The sequence below is a fragment of the Denticeps clupeoides genome, chromosome 8, assembly GCF_900700375.1.
Source record: "Denticeps clupeoides chromosome 8, fDenClu1.1, whole genome shotgun sequence".
Taxonomy (NCBI): Eukaryota; Metazoa; Chordata; class Actinopteri; order Clupeiformes; family Denticipitidae; genus Denticeps; species Denticeps clupeoides.
The window spans coordinates 22,518,871-22,534,683 of NC_041714.1; the positions used below are offsets into that span (position 1 = coordinate 22,518,871).

The 15,813-nt window shown below is 50.9% G+C and overlaps 1 protein-coding gene across 4 annotated transcripts in view; it reads right to left on the minus strand.

The window, feature by feature from the left end:
- The window catches only part of trrap (transformation/transcription domain-associated protein), a 46,456-nt gene that overhangs the window by 14,900 nt on the left and 15,743 nt on the right, over positions 1 to 15,813 (minus strand). For all 4 annotated transcript variants that reach the window (XM_028988648.1, XM_028988649.1, XM_028988645.1 and 1 more), the window contains 25 exons: positions 15,648 to 15,767; positions 15,422 to 15,541; positions 14,829 to 14,993; positions 14,317 to 14,498; positions 13,953 to 14,151; positions 12,460 to 12,588; positions 11,989 to 12,255; positions 11,684 to 11,890; positions 11,434 to 11,592; positions 11,212 to 11,343; positions 10,697 to 10,807; positions 10,027 to 10,173; positions 9,447 to 9,660; positions 9,239 to 9,364; positions 8,519 to 8,665; positions 7,214 to 7,413; positions 6,120 to 6,241; positions 5,628 to 5,841; positions 4,675 to 4,854; positions 3,616 to 3,762; positions 3,365 to 3,484; positions 3,010 to 3,297; positions 2,778 to 2,915; positions 2,400 to 2,512; positions 990 to 1,125 (listed from right to left, as the gene is read on the minus strand). In XM_028988648.1, the coding sequence (XP_028844481.1) occupies positions 990 to 1,125; positions 2,400 to 2,512; positions 2,778 to 2,915; positions 3,010 to 3,297; positions 3,365 to 3,484; positions 3,616 to 3,762; positions 4,675 to 4,854; positions 5,628 to 5,841; positions 6,120 to 6,241; positions 7,214 to 7,413; positions 8,519 to 8,665; positions 9,239 to 9,364; positions 9,447 to 9,660; positions 10,027 to 10,173; positions 10,697 to 10,807; positions 11,212 to 11,343; positions 11,434 to 11,592; positions 11,684 to 11,890; positions 11,989 to 12,255; positions 12,460 to 12,588; positions 13,953 to 14,151; positions 14,317 to 14,498; positions 14,829 to 14,993; positions 15,422 to 15,541; positions 15,648 to 15,767 (4,083 nt within the window). The remainder of the gene's footprint in view (positions 1 to 989; positions 1,126 to 2,399; positions 2,513 to 2,777; positions 2,916 to 3,009; positions 3,298 to 3,364; positions 3,485 to 3,615; positions 3,763 to 4,674; positions 4,855 to 5,627; positions 5,842 to 6,119; positions 6,242 to 7,213; positions 7,414 to 8,518; positions 8,666 to 9,238; positions 9,365 to 9,446; positions 9,661 to 10,026; positions 10,174 to 10,696; positions 10,808 to 11,211; positions 11,344 to 11,433; positions 11,593 to 11,683; positions 11,891 to 11,988; positions 12,256 to 12,459; positions 12,589 to 13,952; positions 14,152 to 14,316; positions 14,499 to 14,828; positions 14,994 to 15,421; positions 15,542 to 15,647; positions 15,768 to 15,813) is intronic.

The following is a 15,813-nucleotide window of genomic DNA, read 5'->3' on the forward strand; positions in this document are numbered from 1 at the left end:
GCCTCAGCGTCGGATCCGCTGATTTGCGACTGTGACCCTGAAAAGGCGGCGGCCTCCAAAACCACACAGCAAGGCGGCTATTTCCACATTCCGACCTGCGCTCAACATAGCAGCAGGCGTGGGAATTCAGCTCCTCGGCCCTGGTCCTGAGGGCCCACGGCAGCCCCGCCCTGATCCCACTCTGGAATGTGGAGACTTCCGGCAGGAAGCAGCTTTGATGGTTTGGAAATGTCACCGTTTGTATGAATAGATTTTATTAGCATCCTATATGCCTCCTCCTTAACTCCTTATTAGCCAACTATAAATAATGGAGATTTAATCTGTTTAAAAATATATATGACACCAGTCATATAGAACTTCTTTATAAGAAGAAATAGATTTTAGCACAAATATCTGCCTTCTTCATAGAGTTTAAAAAGTTAAAAAAGCTCCAGATAAATTCTATTTAAAATGACTAATCATGGTTTATGCACATGAATTATTGCTTCAGTAAGCACCGGCACGGGAGGAATATTCCGGCAGCCATGTGATTAGAGTGGATCTGCTGACGTCACTGCGGCCCAGAAGAACCTCGGTTCCGTACCGACACGTCCGACGCTCCAGAAAACAAAACCTGGTTACAGCGGCCGCCCGGCTGGGAAAATTGTACAGACTTCCGGCCAACTCCAAATGAAATTGGAGGCGCTTCGCCGCGGCGAGAAGGCTCAAGCAACTCGACCCCCATCTCAACGCGCAACGGTCAACGTGCACCCATCACGCCTGCAGCTCGGCGGAACCGGCGGAGACGGAGGAGAGCGCATCGAGCCGGCTTTAATTGAACGTGGATGTGCTGCGTCCTCCGTGTGGTTTGAATAAACTCCACCACTCTCACGTTCCTCACATTTCCTCCTTTCTTCTTTGCTTGATGAGGACGCCACGGAAGTGTTTCCCTCTGACCCCGCCCACCGTACCTGTCGGGTTTTACCCGAGCTGGCGTTCACCGGCGTTACCTGAGCGAGAGCCTCCTTCATGGCAGTCCAGTTCGGGACCCTCCAGGCACACTCCAGGACCAGGTAGGGGTTGATGTGGCCTTTGGATTGGCCGTAGTCGGTGAGGACCTCCCACTGATTCAGCTCCTTGGAGCACCTGAAAGAGCAAAGAGGGCCAACGTCATAAAGTGACGGCACACGGTGACACGGTGAAACGTGTCCTCTGTATTTAACCGTCACCCTTGGTGAGCAGTGGGCACCATGACAGGCGCCCGGGGAGCAGTGTGTGGGGACGGGACCTTCGTCAAGGGGACCTCGTGGCACCTTGGCGGGTCGGGATTCGAACCCACAACCTTCCCGATTACGGGGCCGCTTCCTTAGCCACTAGGCCACCACCGCCAGCTCTATAATCCGCAACCACACAACTGATTCTGTCTGTGCCGTGTGTGTGTGTGTTAAACCAAAGAAATAATTTAAATTCTGGACGACTAAAATTTAATTAAAACAGTATGGAATGATTTGATATTTTTATTCAGAACCGCAGAAGGACAAAATGATCAAGTGAGACAATTGAGACAAAATGTACCAGGGGTGAAAAAGTAAGTTCACGCCTAATGGCATAACAAGTTTAAAAATTTGCATGAACCCTCCCTGAGCTTTTTTAGTCCATAATGATGATTTCTCATAAAAAGGCAGCATTTTTAAAAAATTGTTTAAACTGTTAAACAGCCATCTTCAGCAGGATGAAAAAGCATTTGAGCATTTATGAAATTTGCATGCAAATGAGAACGCTGATAGCACCAGTGCAAAAAGTTCAGCACTGACTTACTGGGCATTGACTCCACTATTATAAAAATGTGACATTTTGAGATGATTTAACATTAATACGAGTTCCCCTGGTCTCTCTATGGTCCAGCAGTGGCTAGAAATGGCTGTCGGTGTAAAGAGTGTTTTGGTCGTTCTGCTTCACCGCTCAGAGAGCGGCAGCTCAGACGGTCGGATCTGGAATTTTTCCCCTTATGACATCATAAGGGGAAAGGTTACCTCCCATTTCTCATGCTTCTCGCGTTTCTCCCCTAAAACATGATGTCCACTGACCGTCATGGCTTCCAAACATGTGAAGCGTTGCAGTAGCTCTGTGATTGGATGTAAAAATGGTGCTGATGACGGCATTTCAACTTCTATAGGCCGCTCTCCTCCTCGCCCCGCCTCTCTCCTCCTCATTAGCATTTTAAGCTACAGACACCGAAACAGTGCATCCTGGGAAATCTCATTAAGGGACTGGATGTAGGGGCTGTAATTCTGCACCACATTTGAATTTCGGAAAGAGACCAACAAGACCCGAATAAAAGCCAGTAAGCGGACCTTTAATAACTCGGTCATGATCATAATGAATAAACTGTAATGATACTCTGTCTAGCAGAAGGTCACCTGATCCAGTGGTCCTCCCAGAGCTGGTACTCAGGGAAGATGGCAGGTGAGACGCTGCCCCTCTCATGCTCCTTGCGAGCTTTCTCCATGGCCTTCTCGTACGTCTCCTGAGCCTGAAGACACAGCGGCAGAATCACTGATTACCGGAGCAACAAAACACAGCATCTCCACAACTAAACTGCTGAACTTAATCTGGAAACCTGATTATTTCCATGTAGAACTTCCTATGAATTCCTGTCTTATCTACCATTTACTCGGGCTAAATCTATTTTATATTTCTACACTAATACGCTTCTCCAAAAGGTCGTTTCAAAGGTTTTCTAAAGCCAGTGCCTGGGACGAAGATCATGCGTCCACATCAGCAGGTACAAAACTCACCTGCTCAAAGAAGCCATGCTGCTCGTAGGCGATGGCCGTGCTCGTCTCCGGGAATTTACAGCGTTTCTGCCAAAGCCCCGCCCACATGTCCTCCTCCTGGAGCAGCGAGTACAGCTCCGCCAAAGAGTCCAGAATCTCCTGGACAAGCAGGGACACGGCGAAGTGAGCTGATTAAAGCGAGCTGAAGCGGCGAGGAACGCGGCGTTGGGGTGAGCGTGTGTACATGCGAGACCTGCTGCGGCGGCGTGATGCTCTCCTGCTCGTAAAACTCCGGGCTCTGTTTGGGCTTGATGTGGAGGCTCAGGCCCTTGTCGAAGGCCTGCTGCTCCAGCATGAGGGTGGAGCGCAGCCACAGGTTGTGGGTCTTGCCCAGATACTTCAGCACGCAGGGCCGGATGGGGACGGGCGGGACGCACTGAGACATGGCCTCCACGAAGCAGTTCAGCGCGCTGGGCTGGCAGTCGCGCTGCGCCTGGTGGCTGCCGCTGCACAGGAACGGACTCATCTCCCCAGACAGGGCCTGCCAGAGGGGTCAGAGGTCAGCGCCGCAGACGTTGGCGGCGCGCTCGGAATGCGGGGCGACTCACGTGCTGCTGCCGGTCCGACAGAATCTTCCAGAGTCGAGGGAAGAGCTGCACCCACGTCCTCTCGGCAAGCGTGGTGGAGATGTGGCAGAGCTGGACCAGAGAGTTGAGGAGCGCGCCGGTCTAAACACAAACACACACACACACACACACCTTATAAAACGACCCAGCATTCATGCCGGCAGTAATCTGGTTTTAAAGTCTGATTGAATGTGTGGGCGGGGTTTTCACCACGGAGGGGCGGAGCCTCTCACCTTCACCTCTCGCAGCGAGTCCAGGAACTTATCGTGGCGGTTGGTGAGCATGTGCAGCTGGTTCCCCACGTCGCGCTCCGCCTGCTCCTTCGTTTTGGGCAGGCTGCTCTGGTCGCCCGGCGCCAGCTCGATATCGATCTCCACGTCCTGAAGACCACAGGCGCCATTTTACTGATCCGTACCGACACCTTTTCTCCCTTTAGTTCCCACTCAACTACATGGCTTCGACATGCAAAAAATCTATGATGTGGCTATAAGCAATAATTTGGTTATTTTATTTCACTCAGTTTTTATTAGACATTTCTCTGCATTATTAGTGCAGCTTTCTTTGTTTTGTCTGCACCGCCCAGAATGCTTCAGTGAACCCTGCTGGTCAATTTTTAACCTGCACACTTGAGCACAATTGTCCCTCCGGCACATGATGCGAGTGGTTCTACAGGGTGGGCCATTTATATGGAAACACCTTAATAAAATGGGAATGGGAACATTGAACACATTTTATAAGTGGTCAGAAACTTACAACTCATGAAAGAATAAAGTTGTGTTAAAACCAAGCACACCATTGTGTTTCTTGTAAAAGTACCAATACATTTGATGTGTCACATGACCCTCTTCCTATTGAAAACACAAAAGTTGGATCCAAGATGGCCGACTTCAAAATGGCCAAAATGGTCACCACCCATCTTGAAAAGTTTGCCCTCTCACATATATTAATGTGCCACAAACAGGACGTTAATATCACCAACATTCCCATTTTATTAAGGTGCATCCATATAAATGGTCCCCCCTGTAGGTTCTAGTCGGGAGAAATGTTCTGATGTGGCCCGTCTTCGTTCTGTGTTCCTGAGTTCGGTACAGTCTGATCCTTATCTAGGCCACAGAGACCAGGAACCGGCTGATCTCAGAGCCCATTTTCAACAGACCGGCCCTCTAAGAGGGGATTTAGTCTCAGATTAGGGCAGGACCCGCTGGATTTATTCTGCTCCAACAAACACAGAGGAAAGTAGAGAGAAGCCGGCGACGAAGAGATAAAGCAGGTGAAGTCCTCCTCCATCTCACCTCTTCCTTGGTTTCACTGTTCTCACGCTCGCGGGGCTCCTGCTTGATGTGTGTTGCCATGGCGAAGGCGGCGCGGTCATGGCTGTCAGCGAGGTTGATCACGTTGGTGATGGAGGGCAGCATTGAGCCCTGGCAGCTTGTGCCAATAACGGTGTTCTTCTCACACACTGCCAAGAGAAGCTACGCACACACACACACACACACACACACACACACACACACACAACCACCATGAAAATATACGTCTTCCTGAATTACATTAGTAACTAGTGAGTATTGTAGAGTTGACACACAGTGACTAGACGGCCACTAACATCCTATGGAGTTCAAAAGAAATAGAGATCACTAAAGAAGGACATTTTCAGCTCTGCATCACATCTGCAGCGTACAGGCACAACGGCTACACGCACCGCTCCAAAAGCATAACAACACTTCTTAAAAATACTGTATCATAGTTTCAAATTAAACTTTATAATCATGCCATTCGGCAGACCCCCTTTGCCAGAGTGACGTACAATCAGAAGTTAGAGGGTTAAGTGTCTTGCTCAGGGACACGATGGTAGTATCGTGATACTTTGGCTATACACCGATAATGGGTACCAGCAGATAAAGGATAGTGAAAGTGAAGAGATTGTCATTGTGAAATTTGTCCTCTGTATTTAACCATCACCCTTGGTGAGCAGTGGGCGGCCATGACAGGCGCCCGGGGAGCAGTGTGTGGGGACGGTGCTTTGCACCTCAGTGGAACCTTGGCAGATCGGCAACCTTCTGATTACGCTTCCTTAACCGCTAGGCCACCAATGCACCATGATTTTTGTCCCACCCCTTCTTACCAATTGTTTAAATCCCAACTAGTGACACAACAACTCAAAACCATAGAAGTGCAGCGAGAGCCACCGCTATCATGGCGTTAACCTGGACAGCTGAGGACAGGACACTCCCACCCCGCTCACCTCAATGCACTGCTTAATCCAAAAGTGGCTGCCCATGGCTTCCCAGTTCTGCGAGCAGCAGATGTACAGGAGCCGATCGTAGACGCGGTGCTTCATGGACACATCAAACACCTCGAAGAACTTGGCGCGGATTTGTGGCTGGGAGCAGCGGAGGCCTGAAAGGAAGGCCGGCTCCAACTTTGATGTGATGTCACTTCCTGAGAGGCTCTCGTCCCTGGAACATTAGGACACCGTAAGACCAACCACAGCAACACACTTGCCAACTGGAGAAAGGGGCATAGCCTCAGATGACATTTATTCATATGATCTGTTTAAGACCAGATTTAATTGATCCTTAGGATGGCTGCAGGGTCCACCTCCATAAGAATGGCACCAGTCCCCCTGCAGTCCCAAACACCACCACTTGGAGACAGCAGCACACCAACACCCCTCCTGTTGCCATGACAACTTTTAAAAAGAGCAAAGCAGCCCGTGATTAATTGCTGTAATTACCTGTAGACGTAGTTAACGAGGTCCAGGAACAGAGCGTTCAATTCAAGGTCATCAGGAAAGCGCTTCTCAATGTAGGTCATCATTTTCACCAACAGAATGGACTTCTCTCGGAGGTTGGGCATCTGGAAGAGGAAAGTGAAAGAAAGTGAAGTGATTGTCACTTGTGATACACAGCAGCACAGCACACGGTGCACACAGTGAAATTTATCCTCTGTATTTAACCATCACCCTAGGTTAGCATTGGGCAGCCATGACAGGCGCCTCAGTGGTACCTTGGTGGATTCAAACAGACAACCTTCTGATTACGGGGCCGCTTCCTTAACCGCTAGGCCACCACTGCATATTGGGCAATTCGGCCTTCCAATGTGGAGGAGAGAAGATGTGTGGGAGGTGTGAACCTTCACTGGTCTCACGATTCAATTACTATTATCGATATCAATGCATCCCATAATGTTCACATGGTCACACAAGGTTTTCAAATTTATGTTAAGGTCTCATACGCCTGTGTGGACACCTTGATTCGCTAAAACGAGCAGAAAAAAACGTCGGTGTTCAGTCCGCGCTCACCCTGTAAAAGTTGTATCTGCTGGTGGTTCTCCTTTAAATGCTCACGGCACTAGGCTGTGGGCGGAGTTAGTCAGAGTTAGCAGACAGAGTCTCCACCAAGCAGACTGGTCCAAGCTCCCATGGTCCCTTTATTATTTCATTTTGTATGACATAAAAGCAGTAACGGTCGGCACGCGTAACGTACGAGTGGTTACCGACGACAACGGAGGTGCTGTGAGCATAATAAATAGAGAGCGTGATGGGAACCCCAGCAGCGGCGTGAGATTCCCTTTCCTCCCGGCGGGCCTCTTTCCTCTGCACGCTTCACCAGAATTTCCTCCACTACATACCGACCCAAACCCGCTACAACCTGAAGCTACAAACGCCGCATCGCTCAGACCAGGCCACCACAGTCAATACCGGCACTACTTTTGAAGTATGAAGTATGATTGTTGTTTATGTTCTTACAAGACTTACAAAAGTTAGATGAGCTCATTTCTGGGTTCGAGAGAAGGTGTTTTAGGGGTACAGTCCTGCGCTTGATGTACCTGGTTTGCAGCCATGGGCGAGTTGTTCTTCACCCACTCCTCCACGATCTTGACCACGGCACGCAGGATCTTGGCATCCGGCGACTTCTCAATAAGCGAGGTGAGGATGACCTGGATGAAGTTCTTCCTCATCTCCATACTCATGACGCCCAGGCGCGTCTTCACCAGGTCCAGGCTGAGCATCACCAGCTCGCTGGTCACTAGGGATCAGGTGACAAGTTCAGTGAAAAGGAGGGGGTGCCGTTTTACTACGCGGGTCAGAACGGCAGGTTTCGCGGCGTGGAGCCATCTTAGAACGGGAGGGTGGCCCCGCCCCGCCTCGCCCAACACGGCACTCGTGTGACATTACTCAGTACAGTCAAGAGAAGCCATTCCGGTGCCGGCCGGTTATCCGGTCTTCCTGCAGCACCCAGTGGTGAAACGGAGACACTGATACCGGACAAGGCAGACGTGCTCCTGCTCCAGATAAGACGTGACATTCCCCTCCACCCGCGTCCTTTTGTCTTCCTCAGACCAAAGCGACAATGGACCGAAACGGAGATCTCCCTATCCGACAGACGATCTCGTCTCAACTCCACACCCACAGTAAACACAATGGCACTCTGTGCAGCAAGTACGCAAGATACCCCGGTTGGAACCGGGTCTAGACTGATATGGAGGTGTAGAACCAAAAGCCACGTTCTTTTCAGTGTGAGCCAGGGTGCCCGGTTTTAAGAAAATATCAAACCGCAATTTATTTGACAGATCCAATTTGCATTTTTTTGCTGTTTAGTATTCACTATACAATGTGTATTGAAAACTGTAACTAGCATACCGCGATTTAAGTGGGTGTGGCTTTAACATGGGACACACCTGATTGGTGAGCATGATCACACAAGCCCCGCCCACAAGAGCACAAAAGTGAAAGTGACATTATTGTCATCGTGAGATACTGCAGCGCAGCACACGGTGACACAGTGAAATGTGTCCTCTGTATTTGACCGTCATCCTTGGTGAGCAGTGGGCACGATGACAGGCGGCGTGTGGGGACGGTAATCGGCTCCTTTTCTTGGTTCGGGATTCGAACCGCCAACCTTCTGATTGTGGGGCTGCTTCCTTAACTGCTAAGCCACCCACCGATCTCAGAACTCTCCCGGTGTTCACCGGAGTGGCACCGTGTGCTGTGCTGCTGTGCATCACAAGTGACAATCACTTCACTTTATTATTAAACAAATCTGGTTTAGAGCATCAGCCAGACCGTGACCTTCACCAGCGCCTCCTGACTGCGCTGCGCGGCGCGTTACTGGAGGGACGAGCGTTACGGACCTGTGCTGTTCTCCGCGGCGCCGGCGCTGGCCTGGGGGCTGAGGTGTTCGCGCACCATCTTCTGCAGCGAGCGCATGAAGACCGAGATGAGGCGGTCGATGTAGCTCGAGTTGTAGTTGCAGGCCGACTTCAGGATCATCAGCGTGCCTGCGAGACACAACCAGGACGCGTTCAGCCATTTCAGCTCAGTGGACGTCATATTTGGTAAAATATGTGTAACTGGTAGGGTGAAGGTGTGCAAATGAGTGAGAGATAATGTTTAAAGAAAAGAGCCATAAAAAAAAAAGATTTTTTGCAAAGTGATTTTGTTTTGTTTTAAACTCCGCACCCCACATCCGCCAAGAAACGTAACGGAGCCACCGCGAGAAAAATGTCTTAGAACGGGACGTGCAGCTCTGGGGAGCCGAGGGACAAATGCAGAAAGTAATCCCGGGCGCGACGCGTGCATCATCAGAGGTGGTGCGTAACTCGACTCGTCTCTGGGCTTTTATTGACCTGCGCCGGTTCTGGAGCAGATCAAATGCCCCCCGCGCCCCCCCGACTCCTACAAAATGGCGAGTAATCCGCTTTTAAAACCACCTACACCGGCGTCACAGCCATCAATGAAAGAAAATGGCGGAAACGAAAGAATCAATCTTCTACCCTGCGATCCACGCAAAAGCAGCTCCCGCAAGTGAGGCCGAAATGCGGTCATTACGGTGACAAGGAAGTGGCTCCTACCGAAAAGCTGCGTGGGGTTGGCGCTGGTGGCCTTCTCGTAGTTGGTCAGGCCCTCGTAAATGACCTTTCCGACTGCGGCGTAGAGACACTCCAGCTCCTCGTACTTGGAGGCCACTGTGGACGTGCCTAGAACAGAAAGCGCCGGGATGACGTGAACCGGCACCGGGGACCCAGAGACGGACGTTTTCTATTCCCCGGTGACACTCACTCGGCTCGGTGGGGAAGATGCTCATGAGTCTGGAGAGCAGCGAGTGGACGGCACGCAGCACCTTGGTGTTGCTGCAGGACATGCAGGCGGCGATGCCGCGCTGCAGCGGCTTGAAGTGGGCCAGCACGGCGGGTGGCTGCAGGACAGTCAGCAAGAAGCACAGGATCTCCAAACCCGTGCAGATGTTGGAGAAGTTTGCCTGGTTGGGCTGCTCCTGGAGGGACAAGAAAAAATATATATATAATTTATTTTGATCATTTAATCATTATTATATAGTCAGTTTGGATTTTTGGTCTGTCTATTAAAATCAAGATTCAACAGAAGCAATTTAAATATTTTAACACGAATCAGTTTTACTGCTGTCCACAGACAGCCAATAAAGACGCTGCGAGCAAATGGCAGCAATTAATTCAATTACACACACGCTCGTCCGCATAGACGACGTCTTGAGAGGCTAAGCACACAGGGGCTTATACAAGAGCACTCAACCTGAGAAAGGAAAAGGCTTTTAGGGGAAGTGCACGCTCAGGCTGCCATTTCCCGCTGCACACACAGTCCGCCTGAGCCTGCGAGGACGTACCACGGTCATGAGCAGCTTGTCGAACCACTGCAGCTTGAGGTCCGCGCGGGGCCACATGTCCGGCCTCAGCACCGTCTTCATCAGACTGACGCAGCGCCGTGACAGCAGCTCGCCTGGGGAACCCTGTACGTTTGCACTGTCATTCACCTGGAACACACACACGCGTACGCACACAAAAAGAAAGTTTATCTTTTTACATTCTAGAAGAACTCTGAAGACACAGGACTATGAAATAACACCGGAAACGTTGTATTATGAACCAAATAGCAAATAAGACTAACAGTGGAATGTTTGCATCTCTCCAAATCAGGGAGCTTTTTTCTGTGATCGCAGCATTTCACACTCCTGTCTTCTCTCTACCTCCCCAAGTTGGACAACCGGGACGGTTTCCAACAGTCCTGAAGGTTTATACTGCACACTATGTTATCGTTCACTCATGATAATGAGAATCTCATGGTGATTAACAACGATGTTCAAAAAATACTTCACTTTCTCCTCATACAACAAATACTAAATACGTTTCTTGCATTGGATTCTTCAAAATGGCTCCATCCGAGTCTCCAGAACCAGCTCAGAGCATCTGAACTATCGACTGGTAGTGTACGTAGTGCATGCATATTTCCCGCGTTCCACGCGTATATGATTATATATAATATCCATGCGCATGTACCTGGCAAGCAATGCGTATGAGGAAGTTGACCACTGTGTCCGTGTGCTGCTTCTCCACCGGCTTGCTGACGAGGGTGTCTGTACCTGGCATCGACTGGCTGCGTGCGAAAACCTGCATACGGAGCATTTTCAGAAGCACGTCATTTTCCTTCAGCATGGACTACGTTCGCTTTTCTGCTCCTAGTCGCAAGGAGCACCCATTCAGTACTACACCAAACAAAGCTGTACGTTCTTCATACAGTACATCTACATTTACAGCGTTCACCAGACGCCCGTATCCAGAGCGACTTACAGTCAGTAGCTACAGGGACAGCCCCCCCCTGGAGACACTCAGGGTTAAGTGTCCTGCTCAGGGACACGATGGTAGTAAGTGGGGTTTGAACCTGGGTCTTCTGGTGTGTTACCCGCTAGGCTACTACCACCCTGATACATAAGGGTTGACTTATTGCAATGTATCAACCATGTTAAAGTGTGTGTGTGTGTGTGTGTGTGTGTGTGTGTGTGTGTACTACTGACCGAACCCACAGCTCCGGTTGCAGTACGAAAGCGCTTAACATCCTGAGCTGAATCCATGGACACGCCCCTTTTCACCCCGCCTCCTCCACTCGAACCCTCGCCGCTGACTCCAGCATCGGCCTCTGACTCGGGCTACGAGACCGAATGAAAGTAATAGTGAGCGAACGTGCGAGTGAAAGCGCGTACGACCGTAGCGGCTGGTGTTCCGTGTCTCGGTCCAACCTGCTGCTCCTTGATTCGCTGCAGCTCCCACTTGACCACGACTTCGGCCAGGTCCACGGCGAGCTTCCGCTGCTCGATGGTGACGCTCGGCGTGAAGCCCAAGCGCTGCATGGCGCTGATCATGTGCTGCACCAGGTGGTGCCGTACGGGGTAGTACACCTGTGAACACACACACTCAGATATATCAAGCCAGGAGCGCGCACGTACGCCCCCAAATATGGAAAAATGAACGCGGACTGGGAGAACAGACCCTGAAGTGCTGGACGATGAGGTGCAGGATGTGGACCAGCTGGGGGACGGTGTGTCCCTCCTCCACGATGATCTTGCGGGTCCAGTGAGTGAGCATCTGATGTCCATCCTCCATGCGTGCAGGCACCGCTGGAGTCAGGATGGCCATCGCCTGCCGTACAATCGCACGCGCCTCCATCGTGTGGGCTTTCAGCAGGCTGTGGAAGACCTGCACACACACACACACACACACACACACACACACGCTCGCGGTCAGCCGCAGCAGGGCTTTGGAGTCCGTCACCGTCCCAGAAGTGCGACTCGCACCTGCAGCACGATCTTCTTGTGGATGGCGAACTTGGCGATGATGTGCGCCAGCAGCAGGTGGCCGCTGTACTTGCAGGCGGGGTCCACGCAGGCCTTGGGCAGCAGGCAGGGCCAGGCGAACGTCATGAGGCGCCGCAGCTTGCTGTTGCGGCTCTTGTTGTTGTCGTGGATGTGGTGCGGGGCGTGTTCCACCAGCAGCGTGGAGAACTGCAGCAGGTAGATCCGCAGGGAGTCCAGCAGGTCAGCCTGCTTCTCGGGGTCCAGAACCTGAGTGCAAGAACCACAAACTAATTAGAAGCAAGTCGGGTACTAATTCTTTTTATTAAAATAGCAATAGAGTTAAACAGAAGTCAGGAAATAAGCAGCCTGACAATTTTTTAATTCCCATTTAATCAGAATAAAGAGAACAAATGTCCGACTGTGCTGTTAATGGGTGGAGCCTGATGTGCGTAGGGGGCGGAGTCGGGTTACCTTGTTGATGAAGACGCTGGTGATGCTCTCTGGATTGTCCCCTTCCGGATTTGGGGGTCCGAGCAGCTGCTCGCCCTCGCCTTTCTCGAAGCTGTAGAGGAACGCTGGGTTCAGGATGTGCTGGAGGACCTACACACACACACACACACACACACATTACAATGCACACTACTTTTTTTACCTTATACATTGACTTTCACTCATTTGCACACCTTCACCCTACCTGTGTCACATATTTTATGTTAAACCCATACAGGGTGTAATATTTGGTTATGTTTGCAATATTTGCATATTGGTTCATTGTATACTTGCAATATTTGCAATACTGTAGTCTGTAGCAGTCGCTAAAAGCGTCTCACTGCATATCATACCGTGTACGACTGTGTATGTGACAAAATTTGAATTAGAATTTTGGAATTTGAAAAACAGGAAGTGGACCCAGGGGGAGGAGAAGATAAGAAAGCAGAGGCACAGAAAAGGTGGAAAAAGGAAGAGATGAATAAGTCATGAGCGGCTGCCGTGAAAGTGGCAGCTGTCGTGAGCGCCGGGGAGAGGAGGGGTGAGGAGGGCGATGGAAGGGGCGAAGGCCGGGCGTCTGTCGCAGCCTACTGCGTGTCAGCATGAATCGAGATCACCTGGGCGCGCTGTACTACGGCGTCATCTGCCGAGTGTGTGTGTGTGTGTGTGTGTGTGTCACAGCTGTCGTGCCTCAGGGCTCGAGAGCTCCGTTCCACTTGTAGGAGTCACCGTAATTACACCTATTTGACGACACACGTTCGTTAGCAACATGGCCGTGCGTGTGTGGGCCCGATGTCCCACGTGAGCGCGGTGCGGTGTACACACACACACACACACACACACACACGTACGCGAGCAGCTGCTTCGGAGCAGCGTTTTTTTATAAAGTGAGCGATCGACCGCCTGTGGGGTTTGTAGAGCTTCTCCAGGCAACTACCAGGAAGCCAGCAGGGGCCAGAGATGCACACACACACACACACACACACACACACGACACAACCCGAACCGCCCTGCTGCAGGGGGCTGAATGACGTTCGCCGTTAAAATAAATCAATTAGGGAGGAATTCAGAGCCAATCAGCATCCGCCGAACCATAAATTATACGCAGCCTTCCAGATGCAGTATGACCGCCGGCAAATATGAACTCAAGGACGAATCAGAGCGCTGCGTGCGTCCCATACATATTCATCCGCAGTCGTCCATGCCACGATTACGGGTCTTTTTTTGCTACGGAAGCGTGAAGGTGGTGCGCTGCAAACCTCGAACCTTCTTTCTTCACCAAATCAAACCTCCTCTTTACCGTGACCTTATGGGGGTAAGGAAGCGGACCCGTAATTGGAAGGTTGCCGGGTTACATTTCACTGTGTGCACAGGGTGCTGTGCTGACAAGTGACCACTAATCACTTTCACACGCGCACAAACAGGACTTACAAAAAGTCAAAAGGTCCGTGCACACATGGGGCTGGTCCACTCACCTTGGCCTTGAGCTCGTCGTTGAAGTGCGGGTCGTTGAAGTCCACGAAGCGGAAAAAGAGGGCGCGCTTGTGGGCGATGCTGTAGTTTTTGGGGATCTCCTCCTCCATGTACTCCTTGAGGAAGGTCATGTTGCACAGGAACCGGCCGGTGAAGGCACGCAGCAGCTGGAACAGCAGCTCGATTTCGGAGTAGTTCCGCCTGCCGGAGAAGTCAAAAATCCCGCATTTAACCTGCCGCCACTTCAACCGGCGAGTCCTACACTTGAACTTATTCAAAACAAGCTTTTACAAAAACTGACCACAACAATGTTCACTGTTATGTATGAGAGCGTAACTCATCCGCAGACGGTCCTGCGCTACGTACTTGCAGTAGCTGAGCAGGCAGTAGGCCAGCAGCTTGGGCTCTTTCCAGTTGGTGGAGGCCATGTTGTCCTTGCGGTGACGTTCCTGGAAGGCGTCGCTGACCCAGACGCGGCGCAGCTGGCTCACGAGGGAGTGCTGTCCCGCCAGCCAGCCCTCGTCGTGCTTTACAATGATACTGATTATCTGAGGAGGAGAACACGGGCATCTTCATCTTCACAGATGAAAGCAGGTTCACACTGAGCACACTAAGGACATTACATCAAAGTTGGATCAGCCTGTCGTGTGTTTCTCCACTTTCATTTTTGGAGTGTGACTCCAAAGCCAGACCTCCATGGGTCGATCAATTTGATTTCAATCAATAATTTGTCTGATTTAGTTGTCAGCACATTCAACTATGTAAAAAATGTGAATATTTCATTCAGATCTAGGACGTCTTATACATTTGGTGGTTAATCTGGAGAAGACCATCTGGAAACCCTGCAAACGTTGTGTTTGTGGGGTTTGTGCGCTCACCTTGATGGCCTGGAACTGCAGGTCAAGGCGGGCAGTGCTGGTGGACGGGGAGCCCGGGCGAACAGTAGCCGTGGAGCCTGCTGGCACCAACAGGGGCACAAAGCGGTTGGGGTTTGATGCCAGCACGTCTCTCAGGGGCTTCGAATCTTTGTGCTTCAGGAAACTCTGCCGATCAACAACCACGGCCATCAGAATCAAACGGTAGTCAGATTACAGCGTTTAGCAGCCTTGCACTCAGTAGTGACGGGGACCGTCCCTCAGGGGACGCGTGGGGGTCCGTGCTCAGGGACACGTTTCAACCTGGCTTCTCCGGTTGATAGGCTACGACCAGATTCCAGATTACACTTGAAAGCAGCATTTTAACTTATTCTGTATACGAGTCTACATCTGAAATCCTAATTGATGGAAGCTCAGAGTTCCGATGCACAAGGAATTCTGAAATTTGTGCATCATGTAGCTAAATATGGAAGAAGAAAAGCGAATGATCTCCTTCGCCACGTAAAACCACCGTGCACGCGGCATTTTCAAACTACTGACATATTAAAAAGAATCAGACCCAAGATGAGCTTATAAAAACAGCAGAATGGTGTTACCATGAACATGCGGCTCCACTGCGGGTCGTTGAGTGTGGCCTCCATCATGAAGAGCTCCACCGTCTGAGACGGGTGTCGGGTCAGGAACTTGATCAGCGGTTCCCTGAACGGACTCCCCGCCTGGTGAAACACACAGAACCATCGGTGCTGCACCTCCTTTTAAGGCACTTTTTAAGAACGTTCTCCAACGCTGTTAGGTGAATAGTGATGGCAGGATCATGCGCACCTCTATCAGCATGGCCCGCTCGGTCTTCATGACCACTTCCAGCAGCGGCTTGACCAGCGTCTGTGGCGCAGCAGGGATCAGGTGGAAGAGGTTTATGATGGCCGAGCAGATCTTCATCTCCTGGAGGAATCATGGGAGATGGGCATTAGCAGGTTCGCCACAACAC